General features: G+C 67.9%; 5 protein-coding genes across 5 annotated transcripts in view; 4 read left to right on the top strand and 1 right to left on the bottom strand.

The window, feature by feature from the left end:
- H696_04604 (hypothetical protein) overlaps positions 1–2,982 on the top strand; it is a 4,133-nt gene extending 1,151 nt beyond the window's left edge. Inside the window, exons 4-9 of the mRNA XM_009498490.1 lie at positions 69–178; positions 317–324; positions 462–926; positions 1,251–1,320; positions 1,406–1,665; positions 1,748–2,982. Coding sequence (XP_009496765.1) covers positions 69–178; positions 317–324; positions 462–926; positions 1,251–1,320; positions 1,406–1,665; positions 1,748–2,869 — 2,035 coding nt within the window. The 3' untranslated portion in view covers positions 2,870–2,982. The remainder of the gene's footprint in view (positions 1–68; positions 179–316; positions 325–461; positions 927–1,250; positions 1,321–1,405; positions 1,666–1,747) is intronic.
- A 1,787-nt stretch (positions 2,983–4,769) lies between these two features.
- H696_04603 (hypothetical protein) lies at positions 4,770–6,185 on the top strand. Its single transcript, XM_009498489.1, has 3 exons — positions 4,770–5,093; positions 5,227–5,379; positions 5,504–6,185. Exons 1-3 carry the CDS (start codon positions 4,977–4,979, stop codon positions 6,059–6,061), a joined length of 828 nt encoding a protein of 275 aa, XP_009496764.1. The 5' UTR covers positions 4,770–4,976; the 3' UTR covers positions 6,062–6,185.
- A 242-nt stretch (positions 6,186–6,427) lies between these two features.
- Positions 6,428–7,471, top strand: H696_04602 (hypothetical protein; the record flags this gene model as incomplete). Its single annotated transcript, XM_009498488.1, has 1 exon — positions 6,428–7,471. One exon carries the CDS (start codon positions 6,428–6,430, stop codon positions 7,469–7,471), a length of 1,044 nt encoding a protein of 347 aa, XP_009496763.1.
- A 618-nt stretch (positions 7,472–8,089) lies between these two features.
- On the bottom strand, positions 8,090–10,157 carry H696_04601 (hypothetical protein). Its single transcript, XM_009498487.1, has 4 exons — positions 10,009–10,157; positions 9,475–9,866; positions 9,234–9,354; positions 8,090–8,844 (listed from the first exon to the last, which is right to left on the bottom strand). Exons 1-4 carry the CDS (start codon positions 10,106–10,108, stop codon positions 8,165–8,167), a joined length of 1,293 nt encoding a protein of 430 aa, XP_009496762.1. The 5' UTR covers positions 10,109–10,157; the 3' UTR covers positions 8,090–8,164.
- A 2,020-nt stretch (positions 10,158–12,177) lies between these two features.
- H696_04600 (hypothetical protein) overlaps positions 12,178–14,412 on the top strand; it is a 5,535-nt gene continuing 3,300 nt past the window's right edge. The window contains exons 1-3 of the mRNA XM_009498486.1: positions 12,178–12,287; positions 12,434–12,932; positions 13,098–13,881. Coding sequence (XP_009496761.1) covers positions 12,256–12,287; positions 12,434–12,932; positions 13,098–13,881 — 1,315 coding nt within the window. The 5' untranslated portion in view covers positions 12,178–12,255. The remainder of the gene's footprint in view (positions 12,288–12,433; positions 12,933–13,097; positions 13,882–14,412) is intronic.

The raw sequence follows: 14,412 nt of genomic DNA, 5'->3' as shown, positions 1-14,412 counted from the left end.
CTCTCCGTGCTGCCTTTTTCCCTTCCCACTCATGGCCCCCCCCCCCCCCTCCCACTTCCCTCACCCAGCGACCTGGACGAGGAGTTTGATCTTGCTGGTCCGCCGCCTGCACCCAAGTGGCAGGCCATTGGCCAGCCGTCGGTGGATCCGGTGCTCGATTTGCCGCACCTGACCAAAAGTACGCGCCATATGCCACTTTCCCCCCTTCTTGCTTCCTCCTTTCTTTGAGGCTCTTGTCACGGACGGTCTCATCTAACGCCGACGCCTCTGCCCTCGTGCACGTCGCCCCTTGGGGATTGGGCGGTCCTCCACCAAGAACCTTTCGTGCGTCCTCGAGAGAAAAAAAAGACCCCCCCCTCCCGCCGTACCCACTCCGTGCCTCCAAACCCCGGCACGCCGCTCGGGCAACTCGCAATTCTGACCCTCCGCTCCCGCCCCCCCCCCCTCCCCCTCCCACACAGCCCACGCCCCAGGCCCCGCATCAGGGGTTCACCTTCCCGCTGGATCTGCTTGGCATCAATCTGGTCATCCACGATGTGGACCCGGTGCCGGAGCTCAACGAGATCTGCTGGGCCATGAACCCCAACCGCACCGAGGCCACCATGACCACGCCGCAGATGGACACCGACCCGGCATCCCCCTCCTTCGGCCAGCAGGTGGACGAGCGTGTAGTCCGAGTGGTGCCTCGGCTTCGAGGCGATGTGCAGCCCTCGTTGGCTTTCGCGTCGAATATCGAGGCAGCCACGGTGGCCTGCGTGCAGGTTCATCGGCTCGGCACCATCGAGCATGTCCGCACGACGTACCACAGTGCTCGGTACTTTTACCCGATCGGCTTTATGGCCACCCGGCGCCATGTGTCCTTCACCGATCCCCGGCGCTTGACCACATACCAGCTGGAGATTCTGGACGGCGGTCCGGTTCCGCGGGTGCGCGCCATTCTCCCCTGCTCATGGCCTCGCCCTTTCCACCTTCTCCCTCTCCTGCTCGCGGCCTTTCTCCCGGCCAAACAGCGACACGCCCTTCCACATGTGCTTCTCACCTGCTGATTTCTCCCGCGATCCCCCTTCGGCGCCCCATGCACATGCGCACATGCACGCCGACGTCCCCGCTTCCCTGCTGCTGCTGCTGCTGCTGTTGCTGCTGCTGCTCCTGCTGCTGCTGCTGCTGCTGCTGCTCCTGCTCCTGCTGCTGCTGTTGCTGCTGCTCCTGCTCCTGCTGCTGCTGCTGCTCCTGCTCCTGCTGCTGGATAGTTCTCCATCCACGCCCTGGACCAGCCCAAGAAGCTCTTCGTCACCAACAGCATCATCCAAAGCTGGAAGCGTGCGTCTTCGAGGGCCCTCGCCTTTTTTCGCCCAGTCTCTTCCTCGACTGACCTCCCGTGCGCCACCGGGCTTGCCATCCACAGAGATCCAGAATGAGATTGTCAAGGCTCGCGAGCAGCTTGGCTTGGCCTCCTCTTTCGAGGACCTTGACGATGTTTTCAACAAGCCCTCGCCCTATGAGCGTGTGGTGACACCGCTGTCCTCGGGCGTGGCCCCCCCCGGGACGACCGCCATCGGTATGGCACCTCCACCCGGAGCGCTGACCGTGGCCGTGGTCAACAACACCCTCACCGCGCCGGATCTCTTTGGCTTGTCTGATCCGACGGTGCTTCGGCTCCTGATGGTGCGTCACATCATGCTGGCTCTCCCCGTCTCTCCCTCTCCAGCCAACCTCGCTGTCCACTGACCGGCTCTCCATCCCACAGACCCTGCCCGGCGCCGATATGTGTCGGAAGTTCATCGTCAACGCCCGGCGGGCATACAACGAGCAGCGGCGTCTCGGACGTCGTGAGGCGGCCGCCGCTGCCGCCGCCGCCGCCGCCTCCCCCGGCCCCGGGGACACCACTCCATCTGACCGGCGCTCGGCCGCACCCAGCCAGCGCGCCACCCCCTCCGGCGGCGGTGGCACCACATCGACCGACCCTCCGGCCAGGTTTGGCAAGTCCGCCAAAACACCTGCCCCCTCCTCCTCCTCGACCACTTCAGCCTCTTCTCCCTCCTTCCCATCGCAATCGACTCCATCGCGCGGTGCTGGTACCACATCGCGTGATACTCCCTCTCGGCGTCATCGAGGTGACCCCTCGGAGGATGCCGGGCCTCGGCGGGCCCCCTTGGCCCCGGCCCCGCCGGTGACGGGGTCCCCCTCGCGACGCCCCGGCGATCGGGCAGATCGCAGTGATGCTCGTCCGGCGCGTTCGCGCTCGAGGTCACGCTCCCCCTCGCGCGGGCGCCCCGCCCCCCGGCGCCCCGCCAGCCCGGCCCGGTCGTTCTCCCCCGCCACTGCCTCGCCCTCTTCGCGGCAACGCCGGCGACATGTCTCCCGGTCCCGGTCCCGGTCTCGGTCCCGGTCTCGGTCCCGGTCTCCTCCGCGGTCACAGCGCTGGTCAAGGTCGCGCTCTCGTTCGCGCAGTCCCCACCGGCCGGCCGACCGCCGTCCTGTGGATCGCTATGCCGGCGGCCCGACCGCCGACCGGGGTGGCAGCGGATCCACCTACCGGCCCGGGAGAGGAGGTCGATCCCGCTCACGCTCACGCTCTCCATCGGACAGCGGTGGCCCGCGTCGCGGGTATTCCCCCTCCCCCTCGCGCCGGCGGGGGCCCTCCTCCTCGCACCACCGGTCACGCTCGCGCTCGCCCCCCTCCTCGTCCACATATCACCGGTCACGGCCGGCGTCCTTCCCCTCGCCCCGGCGGTCCCCCTCGCCCGGGGCCAATGCCAGTGGCTATCGCGACCGCTACCACCGGTCACGCTCGCGCTCTCGCTCGCCATCCTCCACAGGTGGCGCCCAGAGGTTCTATGGCCGCCGCGGCAATGATCGCCGGTTCTAGTTCATCCCCGGGGCCCCGGTCTCTCCCGCCCCCCCCCTGCCTCCCGCCCGTGCTTTCCCTCTTGCCTGGAGCAGAAATATATTCCCGGCGTGCTGTGCACATGATATTCGGAACCAACATCACGTGCCGATCCTTTGACCGCGTCCCCTGCGAAGCGAAAACCTCGGGGTAGTGGCACGGGGAGGCCCAGCGCGCCGGCCGGGAGAAAGTGTGCCCCCCTTCTCCCGCCCGTCCGGGGCCGGCGCAAGCACGGCTCTGATATCTCGGTTAATGTGCGAGAGGCGGGCAGGCGGGGGACACTCAACTGGCGTTGGGCCCGGGTACGTGGCGGAGGTGCACGTCTGCTTTTGCCGGCTCCGTTAGAGCCCCTCGGCCGGCCGGGGCGTCGGGCCGCGCGAGGGAGCGCGTCCCGTAAATGACCCATCGAGAGGCGCCTGGGCGAACGCAACGCCCAGGAACAGCCTTGGTTTGGGGACTGGGCGAGGCGGAGAAGGGGCGAAAGATTGCTTCGCCTCCGGTTTGTGCTGCGAGAGGTGTACGCAGGCTCGGCTCCTCGCGCGCCCCGCCCCTCGGGGCGGGGTGGGACAGGGGGGAGGGGAGGGCCTTCCATCCCCCTCCCCCGGCGCCCTGAGAGGAGGACCCCCTCGCGCCCGTTTCCGGCGCCCGGCCGCCGGCCGTCCCCGCCCCGCCCCCTTCGCCCCTTTCAATTTGTTGCTGCAGGGAGGGGCAGAGCGGTAGCCTGTCCGGTCAGCAAGGGAGAGGAACACTGGGGGGCGGGGGGACGCGGCTCGGACCCTGTATATCTAGCTCCCGCACCGGTCGGTCTGCTTTGATGCACCGATTCGGGGGTACTCGCCGGTTTCCAGAGCGGCCCGACCACGGGAGGACCGGTACAATAACAACAAAAAACAACAACCAAGGGGGGAGCGGGGCGGGGGGAAGGGGGGGGGGAGAAGTGCGTCCCACCCCTGCCCCGGGCCAGATGGCTGCCGACCCTCCTCGCCCGGCCCCATCCCCCTCCCCCCCGGGCAAGAGGAGGCCAGAAGCGCAGGAGGGGGCGGGCACTTTGGAGCATCCACTACCCCGAGGGGGCTGGTTGACGAGCATTCCACGCGCGGCGGCCGGCCACCGAGATGGCGGCAGGGGCAGCCACCGGCCCGTGGCCCGACCCCCCCCCTCCCCACGCCGCCCCCCTGGGGCCTGCCAGGGGACACCGGAGGCGGTAATCGCTGCCAGAGCTCGAGGCCACACGCGCGTCTCCCTGTCCCCGGGGCTGTTGGGCAACATCCGTCAGAGCGTCGCGGTCTGGCCCCGGGGTCCTGGAGGACCTTCCTCCCAGCCGAGGCCGTTGCCGGCGGTCGAGGCGCGAGCCGGCTCCCGGCGCCCCTCTGCCCTGCGCCCGGTCCCGGCCCGGGACCTGGAGCCCTCGGACGGCGGGTTCAAATTGAATTGCCCCAGGAGCCCCCTTGGCGCGGCCCCCGCCCCCAAAAGTCGGCTCCCCCCCGTACAGAGGCCCCCTGATGTCGCGCAGGAGGGGGAGCCCTGTTTGAAGATGTGTGCGTGTGTGTGCGTGCGCGCTCTTCGGCGTTGGGGCCCTCCGCCCCCCCCCCCCCCCGGCTGGACGGCCGGGGGAGGAGGATGGGCTCTCGCCGCGATCCTGTCCGCCTGAGAACAACCGCGGCCTCGCGCTCGGACATCGCATGGGTGATGCGTGAACAGCCCGCACAAGCACCCGCCCAGGGGGGAGATCCTCCACCGCGAGAGGAGTGCATCGACCAGGGACCAGGGGGCAGGGGCACCGGAATCCGGCCGCCTCCTCTCCCGCGCTTGGCGCCTCTTGTGGGACCGTTGTTGGAGGCCTTCCGTCGCGGGTTGCCGCGACAATTCCCCCCCCCCCTCCCCCTCCTCTGTCCCCTCCAAGCCCCCTGCCACACGCCCCCCCACCCGCGCCTCCACTCGATCTCCCTGCACCCGTCACCCTCCAAGTCGGTCGCCCGCTTGCATTTTTATTACCCTCTGTGCTCCGCCCACTTCGAGGAAAGGACACCCCTCCTCCCCGCCCAGCTATCGCCCCACCACGCGGAGAGCGTCGGCTCCGGATCGCACAATGGCCTCACTGTTTCACCGCCGCTCGGCGTCCTCTGCCACCTCGACCACGTCCAGCTCCTCGCTAAACTCCCCAGGCGAAGGTGGCTCGGGTAGCTCATCCTCCCTCTTCAAGCGGGTATGCTCGCATGCTTCCCCTGCAGTGCACGCCCATGCACCCATGCACATGGCCACAGCGCATGCATACCTTCTGCACCCTCCCCTCCACTCACCGTCCTCCCCCGCCCTCCCCCCCCCCCCTCTTCCCCAAGCCGCTCCTGAACAAGTCCTTCTTCGGCAGCAAGTCCAGCAACCTGTCCAGCCAAACTCCCAGCGACAACTCCTTCGACATCCTCCTCCAGTCCGGCGAAACCATCCTGCTCAGCCTCTCCAACAATGGAAGCACCACCGACACCAGCCTCGAGGTGTGTGGTCGCCCTCACGATGCCCGCTCCCTACCCCCCCCCCCCTCCGCCTCTTCCGGATGTCCCCCTGACTCGTGGGCCCGCTCGCGCCCTGCTCCCCGTCCTCCTCCCCCCCCCCTGGTAGCTCGATCAGCCCCCTGCCGCCCTCGGGCCGGATGATGAGAACGACCCGTCCAACCACCTGGTCGACCTGCTGAAGGCCGAGAACGTCCGCCTCAACCTGCAGGTGGTCAAACTGCGCGAGGAGCTGGCCGTTTCGCGCGGCGAGTCCCTCTCCAGCCTGACCCTACCTACCATCGACGACAATCTGCTGGCCTCGCTGACGAGTGCCGCCGGGCCCGGACCCCTGGGACCCGGCTCCGAGTCCGGCGACGCCAGTCCCCTGATGCCGAGCACCGACGCCGGATCCGCCCCGTCGGTCGACTGGGAGGCCCAGTACATGGAACTGAAGGAGCGCAGCAACAAGCTCGCCCAGCAGGCCGTCATCACCATTGAAGACCGCATGAAGCGCATCCAGCACCTTGAGGGCGAGAATGGGGCCCTCTTCGACCGGTGCCAGACTCTGGCCTACGAGATTCTGGAGGTGCGCTCCAGCCAGCGGTGGTGGCTTTACCTCGGGGTGACTGCCCTGGCGGCGGTGGCCCTGGCGGCGGCCGTGCTCGGGCTCCGGTGGCACTGCTGAGGGCCTCCCTTCCCCTCTCTCTGCCCCTTTTCTCGCTGCGAGAGCGAGAGTGCGAGGGCGCGACGCGCGTGCGTTCCGCCCTCTCCTCCGCCGCCCGACTCGTGCTCACCGACTCCCCCCCCCCCCTCCACACACACACACACACACACACACATGCTCCCCTTCTCCACATCCGTCTGTCCTTCCCTCCCCCGTTTGTACCCACACGCCCATATCCATCCCCATCCCCATCCCCCTCCCCCCTTCTCCACTTGTTCCCCATCGTGTGTCTGTTTGGAATGCCGCTCTCTCTCCCTCTCCACCCTCTCCAATGCGCCCCCCTGCATGCCTGTCATTTGACAGCGCGATGCCAAGGAGGCCCGTGCCATGTCCCTCATCCCCCGACTGGTGGAGTCCATCAAGCGCCTGCATCAGGACCTGCAGACCGAGCGCGCGCGCCATGCGGTCAACGACGAGTTCGACCGCCTGCGTCTGCATGTGACCGACCGTGCCCGGCCAACCAGCCAGCTCCTCGGCACCCCCTCGGCGGCGGCTACCCTGAACGCCGAGCATGAACGCATCGAGCGCGAGCGTCGTGAGCTTCAGGCACGCGCCGAGCGCCTGCGCGTGGAGCGCGACCGTCTTAAGGTCCTCCAGGCAGCCCAGGACGAGGCGGTGGCCACCAATCAGGTGGGGGGCCCGCTGGACTTCGCCCCCGGGGGGAGCGCATCTGCCGGCGCGACGGCCGTCTCCACGCCGCCGCCTGCCCTGCATGGCTCCGGTGGCGGGCACTACCAACATCACACCGGTGCCGGGGCTGGGGCTCCTGTATCGCCGATCATCACCACCCCCCTGCTCTACAGCCCGGATATGCACTCGCATCTCCACCACCAGCAGCCCGTGTCCGCCACACAGGTGTCCACCCCGACCGGGATGGCCCCCCCGCCGGTGCTCGTGTCTCCGGGGGGATTGCTGCTGACGCCGCTGTCGACCACGGCCCCGCATCCGACCGGACCCTCAGCAGCCGGCCCCCATGCGGGTGGCCCCTCATCGCACTTGGCCACCGCCCCGGACCACCTGTCCGGGTCGCACTTGGCTTCGCCCTCATCGGCCACGCCGCCGCTGCAGTACTCGAACTCGGCACACTCGCTGTCGCTGGCTTCCACGCCGGAGCCCGGCTCTTCGCCGGGGATGAGCTCGCCAACCGGCGCGGCTGCTTGCCCGGAGAGCAACTTCGCTCGAAGCGACTCCAGCATCAACGAGCGTGCCCATCATCATGCATATGGCAGTGCCGATGCCAACGCCACCGGGGGAACCGCGGTGCCCCTGTCGCCCTTTGCCCCGATGGCCGGGACGGAATCCAACTTCCGGGCCTCGATCGACTGCTCCTCACAGTCGTTCAGCCAGTTGCGCAGCACCTTCGGTGGCTAGATAGCGAGCAAGGACAAAAGGGATGACCTGGGGAAGAGAGCGAGGAGGGAAGAAAACTCCCCTTTTGGCCTGGCAGCCTCCGGCCCACGCCTCTCCCTCCCTCCCCCTTCTGCTGTGCTGTGCCCCTGCCTGGCCCGTGCGACAATTGCCTTTAGACTTCGATACATGTGTTCCCAGCGGGCCCTCTTTGTGCTGCTGCTGCTGCTGCTGCTCCGGCTTCCTCTCTTCACCTCCCTCCCTCCCATCCCTGTAATCACCTTGACATTTGCTCCCCTCCACCCTCCTTTGCTCCCTCCTCTCTTCCTGTCTCCGCTGGTGCAAGTGCCCAACTTGTGAGTCGCGCCTCCAGTGGGGCAGGGCAAAAAAACAAACCCATAAATCATATACCTGTGCTTGTGTGGTGTGTATGTGTGTGTGTCTGCGCGTGTTTGCATGCGACTCGAACTGTTGAAAGCACGAAAACTTTGCGCGCTGTTCCTCGCTGGGTCACAGAGGGAGAGCGGAGGAGAAGAGGGGGGAGGGAGACAGAGAGAGAGAGAGAGAGAGGGAGGGAGAGGGAGAGAGAGGGAGAGAGAACTAGAGGTAAAAGCACTGTCAATCTGGTTTGCCCCCACGAGGGCGGGAGGGGGGGGGGGGGGTCGGTTTGCCTGGTGGCCTTTTCTGCCAACATGGGGCAACCCCTCGTGCTCCTCCTCACAGGAGCTCATTCTCGATGACCGCGGCCGCGCCCATGCCGGTACCCACGCACATGGACGTGCATCCGAAGCGCAGGCGCCGGGCCTGGAGCTGAGGCAGGAGGGTGGCGATTTGCCGGGCGCCAGTGCAGCCAAGCGGATGCCCCAGGGCAATGGCACCGCCCAGAGGATTGACCTTGTCCGGATTGAGACGGAGCTCGCGCACCGTGTAGCACGCCTGCGAGGCAAAGGCCTCATTGATCTCGTAGATGTCGATGTCATCCTTATTCAAGCCGGCCTGCTTCAAGACCGCCGGAATGGCAGCCACGGGGCCGATCCCCATGATGCGCGGCTCGACACCGACCGTGCGGAAGGCAATGAATCGGGCCAGGATCGGCAGGCCGATCTTGATGGCGACCCTGCGCCGGGCCAGCATGACGGCCGCCGCGCCATCGCTCACCTGCGAGGAGTTCCCGGCGGTGGTGGTTCCATCCTCGGCGAAGGCCGGCCGCAGGGCGGCCAGCGCCGCGGCCGTCGTGTCACCGCGAATGCCATCATCCTGAGAGACGGTGACCTTTTGGCCACTGGCATCCTGGAAGATGACGGGGACAATCTCCTGCCGGAAGAGGCCGGCTGCTTGGGCCGCCGCGGCACGCTGGTGTGACGCCAACGCAAAGCGGTCTTGCTCTTGGCGGGAAACTATTTGCGGGGGCCACCGGTAAGTGCGGGGTGGAGAGAGAGGGGGGGGGGGGCGGCATTGCTCATGGGGTGCCGGCCCGGGCAGGCCGTCTTGCCCCGGGCGACGGTCTCTGCCTGCCCGGGCCGGCATCGGGCGGCTGTGCTCAACGAAGGCCACCCGGTCGCCGGCAATGGGCATGTCGGATTGCCGGCGCAATGTGCGGGCGTCTGCGTGCGCATCACGGAAGCAAGCGACGGGACCGCGATCTACGGAGGGGGGGGGTGGAGAGAGAGGGGGGGGGGGGGGTGGATGGTTGTGTGCGGAGGCCGGTGAGACGAGTCCGAGGACGGGGGGAGGAATGGCACAGGGAACCGGAAAAAGGCGAGGAGGGACGGGGAAAGCCGCGCACCGTTGAAGTCCCGGGCCACATTCTCCGATGTATCGCCCATCGGCAGGGTAGTGTCCTCGGCCTGCGGACAGCTATCGAAGCCGCCCTCCCAAAACTCCTGCATGGCCCCAGGACCATAGTGCTAAAGGGAGGCATACCCAGACACACATGTACCAGGGGGGGGGGAGGGTCAATCAGGAGAAGGACCAGAGAAAGAAAGAGAGAGAGAAAGAGAGAGATGCCGGCCTTTGCCTGTGCGTACCATGGTCATGGACTCGACACCGGCACCGATGCCGATGTCGATGAAGCCCGAGCGAATGGCCGCTGCGATGTTGGCCACGGCCTGCAGGCCACTGGCGCACTGGCGATTACATGTTGCCACCGAGGTGGACACGGGGAACCCGGCGTAGAGGGCCGCCTGCCGGGCGGCCGTGGCCCCGCCACCGGGAGGCAGGACCGTCCCGACTTGGATGTCCTGCACCAGATGCACACGATCGCGCGACAAGCCCGAGCGCTCCAGGCAGCCGGCCAGAGCGGCGGCCAGCATCTGCTCAGCGAAAGCGTCCTTCAGCATTCCCTTGCGAGCCCGGGTGATTGGTGTGCGCACGGCGCTCACGATGACCACATCGTCCGGATGGGCCGGGGCACGCGCAGCTGCATCCAGCGGGCGCCAGAGAGGGAGAGAGAGGAGAGGAGGAGGGGATGAAGTCAGGAACACACCAAATAGCCCGAGAGAGGCAGGAGAGGGACAGGAGAGGCTCAGTGGGGCCGGAGGACGGGGAAAACGAGCACGCACGGGCAGGCAGCCGGGCAGGCTGGGCCAGGTGCGAAGCTAGAGTGCTGACGCGCTCGGCAGGAAGATCGGCAAAGTGGGCCGCAGGACGACTGGAGGACATGGTGTGTGTTGACGTGGGACAGGAGCCTGTGTGTGTGTGTGTGTGTGTGTGTGTGTGTGTCGCCGGGTGGAGGGCAGCGGAGCGAGCGGGGAAAGGACGCAAGAAAATTGGTTGTGCGGTCCTGGTCGAACCAGATTGGCGAGTCGGGGTGGTGCGGTATAAAGGCCGGGTCAGCCACCACCCTGTTCTCCCCCACCCCCAGGGGGGGGGGGGGCGGATGCGACAGCCTCGCACCACACTCGGAGCCACAGCCCGCGATCGCGTAAGTTGTGTTGCCAAAGGCCCGGCCTGGGCACCTGTGCGGGAGGGCATGCACCCAAGTGTCAATGACACCCGTCCCGGCTCGGAACAGAGGGCGTGTGGCCCGGGGGGGGGGGGGGGGAGACCACAGCGGAGAAGGGCCGGCTGGGCCAAGTCGCCGGACGCGCTAGCCAGCCAGCCGGCCAGTCGCCGGTCAGCGTCCCCCCAGAGTCGCAAGCTGTTCAACATGTGTGGAACCCAAACAAACTCGGTAATCGGCCCGGACATGGACCAAATAAAAGCCATGTCCGTGCGGGCGATGTTTGCTTGCTGGCCGAGAGGGGGCTGATCGCGCCAACCAGACGCGGCACGCGCCTCGCCCGGCCCTCCCGGCAACAGCTCGGGAAGGCCGATCGGCCAGCGTCAAGCCCACGCCTGGGGATGATCGTACCGGCCGCCGACACCGGCCCGGGCGTTTGTCAGAAGCAACCTTGCGCACGGCCAGGACGCGGGGGCCGGCGGAGATCGCGCAAACGACACTGCCCGCCTCACCACCGGTCCGGTCTGCCTCCCGCCCCCCCACATACAGGAGAGCATCATCCTGGGCCTGGGGAAAGGGCATATCGGGCGTGTATCGCACTCGGGGATTCTTTCGACAGAGCACATTCGGGTCAGGCGTCCGGGCAAATGGCCGACAAGGATGCCAGTCAGTAATTGCGGCACGTGGTGTGCGTCGGACTGATTAGTGTGGGCATATCGTTTGTGTACATTACCGGGGGGGGGTGATCCGGGAGTCTCATGAGGCTGGCAACAATGTTGTTTCGTTCGCCGTCAACCGGCCAGCAGGAGTGGTCCGGCACATCAGCACAGGTCCCACGAACCGGCGCAAAGCGCGCAGTGTCACAGGGCTTTGAGGGTCAGCCCATTTCCTCCGGTCTCTGGGCCGGCTCCCCCCCTCGGATGTAGCCCTCGAACCAGGGGCCTGTATGTCTCCACTTCAATCTGCCTGTATTGTCGCACTTTTATTTCGACCCATCGATGCTCGAAGCCCGGCTTTTGGTGTCTCCTTGCTGCTGGACCACTATATCCTCCGGCAGCGCACACAGACCGGCACCACACCCGATGGTGTGTGTGCCGCCCCCCTGGGGAAACCCGCATGCTGGGGCCTTTCATGAAAGACGCCCCCCACCATCCCGGTGCTGTGATGGACACTGAAGCCTTTCGAATCCATCCTTCGGATGAGAAGAAGGAGCATCACCCTGACGCTGGGGCTCTGCTCGGATCCAGAACAATCTGTTCCCCCCCCCCCCTCCCCCCTGAGAGCTTCCGCTCCGAGCGGACAAACAGCAACAGAATCCAGCACCCCGCCCGGCCAGAGGTCACCCGGTGTCCATTGGCACCGGGGCAACGCCCACGATGCCCCTGACATTCATTTGGAAATGATCACGCCCCCAGTTGCCCATCCTCCGGCCGTCTAGCCCCATTTTCCTGGCACTCGCAATCCCCGAGTCCCACCTCATCCGGTGCTCAACGCAACATGTACGTGTGTTCTCTCCTCCCGGCCCCTCTGCCCCCCCCCCCCCCCCCCCCCCCCCCCCCCCCCGGCTTCCAGGGACCAGCAAGCTACTGCCCTGCTTTCACACAACCGACGAGGAAAGGAGCGACCGGGAGGGCGGCTGATTCGACCTTTTTCAGTTTGCCCCTTCGTTATTGCCGGATGCATGGCCTTCGTCAATATTCCTCCCGGTCCCCCCCTCCCCCCCCCCCCCTCCTCTCTCTGCTTTCCCTTTTCTCTCTCTTCGTCACTCTTTCTCTACCCCCCCCCCCCCCTTCGCCCGACCTCGGCTCGTGCTCCTCTTCCGAGAGGACAAACTTCTCCCCTGACACACCCACCCTTCGGACTTTCGATGTCTTCTCGCTCGTCTCGACACAGGTCCACGTGCGTCCTTCTCGACGCTCTGTGCATGTCCGCCGGTTTGGGCCCCGATCACCCGCACCTCGCCTGCCCTGCTCTGACCATCCCCCCCCCCCCCCCCCCCCCCCCCCCTCCCCCCCCTCCCACGCGTTCCCTTTGCCTCCTTGCAGCCGCTCGCGATCGCGCTCGCGCTCACGCGAGTCTCGCCATCGGGGGCGCCACGGCGAGCGTGATGACTACCGGTCCTCGTCGCAGCAAGACCGCGGGCGTGATCGCGATCGCGATCGCGGCGACCACCGCGACCATCGCGACCGCCGTGACTCGCGCGAATACCGCGACCATCGGGACAGCCGAGGCCACCGAGACCGCCGGGACTCGCGCGATCGTGACCGCGATCGCGACTGGGACCGTGAGCGCGAGCGCGATCGCGACCGCCGATCCTCCTCGTCGGCCAGCTACCGGTCCGGCTCGCGGGACCGTTCGCGTGAGGCCTCCGGGCGCGACCATCCTCGCCCCATGTCCCCCGAGCTGCCGGTCTCGCCTACTGCCCCGGCGGCGGCACCAGTGGGCGCGGCCACTTCGCCTGCCCATGTTCAGCCCACTGCCTCGGCTGTTCCAATGATTCCCCTCCCTGCGGCCGCTCCCCTTTCGACCGTGCCCACTGTCGACGTGCGTCATCGACCTTCCCCTCCGCAGGCCCTCTTCTCGCTTGGCTGTGCGCCTTGCATGCTCTGTCTGTCTGACGCCCTTGGTTGGTATTCCATCCCCCCCCCCTCCCTCCCTCCTGTTTGCTCCCTTGGCGGTTTTCGATCCATGGTCCTGCCTGCGTTCCAGCCTGCCGAGGAGGAGCGCCGCCGTCGGCGAGAGCGCATCGCCGCCTGGAAGGCCTCCCAGGCCATGGCTTCGGCGACGGCCCCGCCGGCCTCGGCCCCGGTGCCGCCGCACCTGTCTACCAATCCCGAATCTCCGGATGGCACGGCTATCGCCGCGGCGATGGCCGCCGCCTCGGCCGCCGCCGTGGCTGCCGCCGCCGCCGTTCCCCTGGTCACCCCCATCACTGTGCAGCCCCCCCGGCAGCCGATCGCCTCGCGCCCGGAACTCCTGATGCAGCTGTCGGACTTCAGCCTTTCCGGCCCGGAGCAGCCTGTGACTGCCGTGTCGGCCGCGACACCGACCACCGAGTCGACCTCGGCCCCTTCGGCCGCCACTCGGCGCTCGGTCCTCTGGAGCGACGATGAGGATGATGATATGGCTGATGGTTCTGCTGCCTCTGAGGCTGCCATGGAGCTTGATGGCGAGGGCCAAGAGGGTTCCACTCGGGCGGCTGACCATGCACCTGTGGCCCCCGAGGGCGAGGGCCGCTCCATTGCCGGGCGCGCTGCCCCGTCTACGGGATCAATCTTCTCCTCCTCGACAAGCCCATCCAATCCCCCATCGGCCACTCTCGCGGCCGATCCCGCACTGGCAGCTGACTCGGTGGTCGACCCCCCTCCTTCCACCGCCACCGCCAGTGGCGGCGCCTCCACGGCTGCCGCCACTGGCGGTGCCCCCTCTGGTGCATCCAGCTCGGCGACGGTCACCGTTACCGATGTTGACGATGACATTGACCCGCTGGACGGTGCGTGTCTCCTCATCGATGTCCCCGCCCCCCCCCCCCCCCCCCCCTCCTTCCCCCCTCCGGGCCCCCCCCACGGGCCCCCGGGCCCCGGGAACCGGCCGTACCCGCCTTGGCGCCCCCTTCCCCCCGGGGCCCCGGGTTGGGGGGGCCCCGCCGCGGGCCGCCCGGGGGGCCCCCGGGCCCGCTCTCCCGCGCAGGCCGCCCCCCCCCGCGCCGGCCCTCCAGACACGGGGGGGTGGGGGGGGGGGGGGGGGGGGGGGGGGGGGGGGGTGGGGGGGGAGGGGGGGGTGGAAAAGGCGGGGGACCGAGGAAGGGAGGGGGAAGGGAGGGGGAAAGCAGGGGGGGGGATTGGATTGGGCCCCCCCCGTGCGATCCCCCCCCCCCCCGGTGGGTTTCCTTCCCCCCCCCCCCCCCCCCCCCCCCCCCTTCGGCCCGTCTCCCTCCGCTGTTGCAGCCCGGCCTATGGCGCGCCGGAAGGAGGAGGGGGAGGCGGGCCCCTTTTTAATCGGCCTGCTTGCGGGCCTTCTTCTT

The sequence above is a fragment of the Fonticula alba genome (assembly GCF_000388065.1).
Source record: "Fonticula alba strain ATCC 38817 unplaced genomic scaffold supercont2.7, whole genome shotgun sequence".
Classification (NCBI taxonomy): Eukaryota; order Rotosphaerida; family Fonticulaceae; genus Fonticula; species Fonticula alba.
This window is presented reverse-complemented; position numbering and strand designations above follow the sequence as displayed.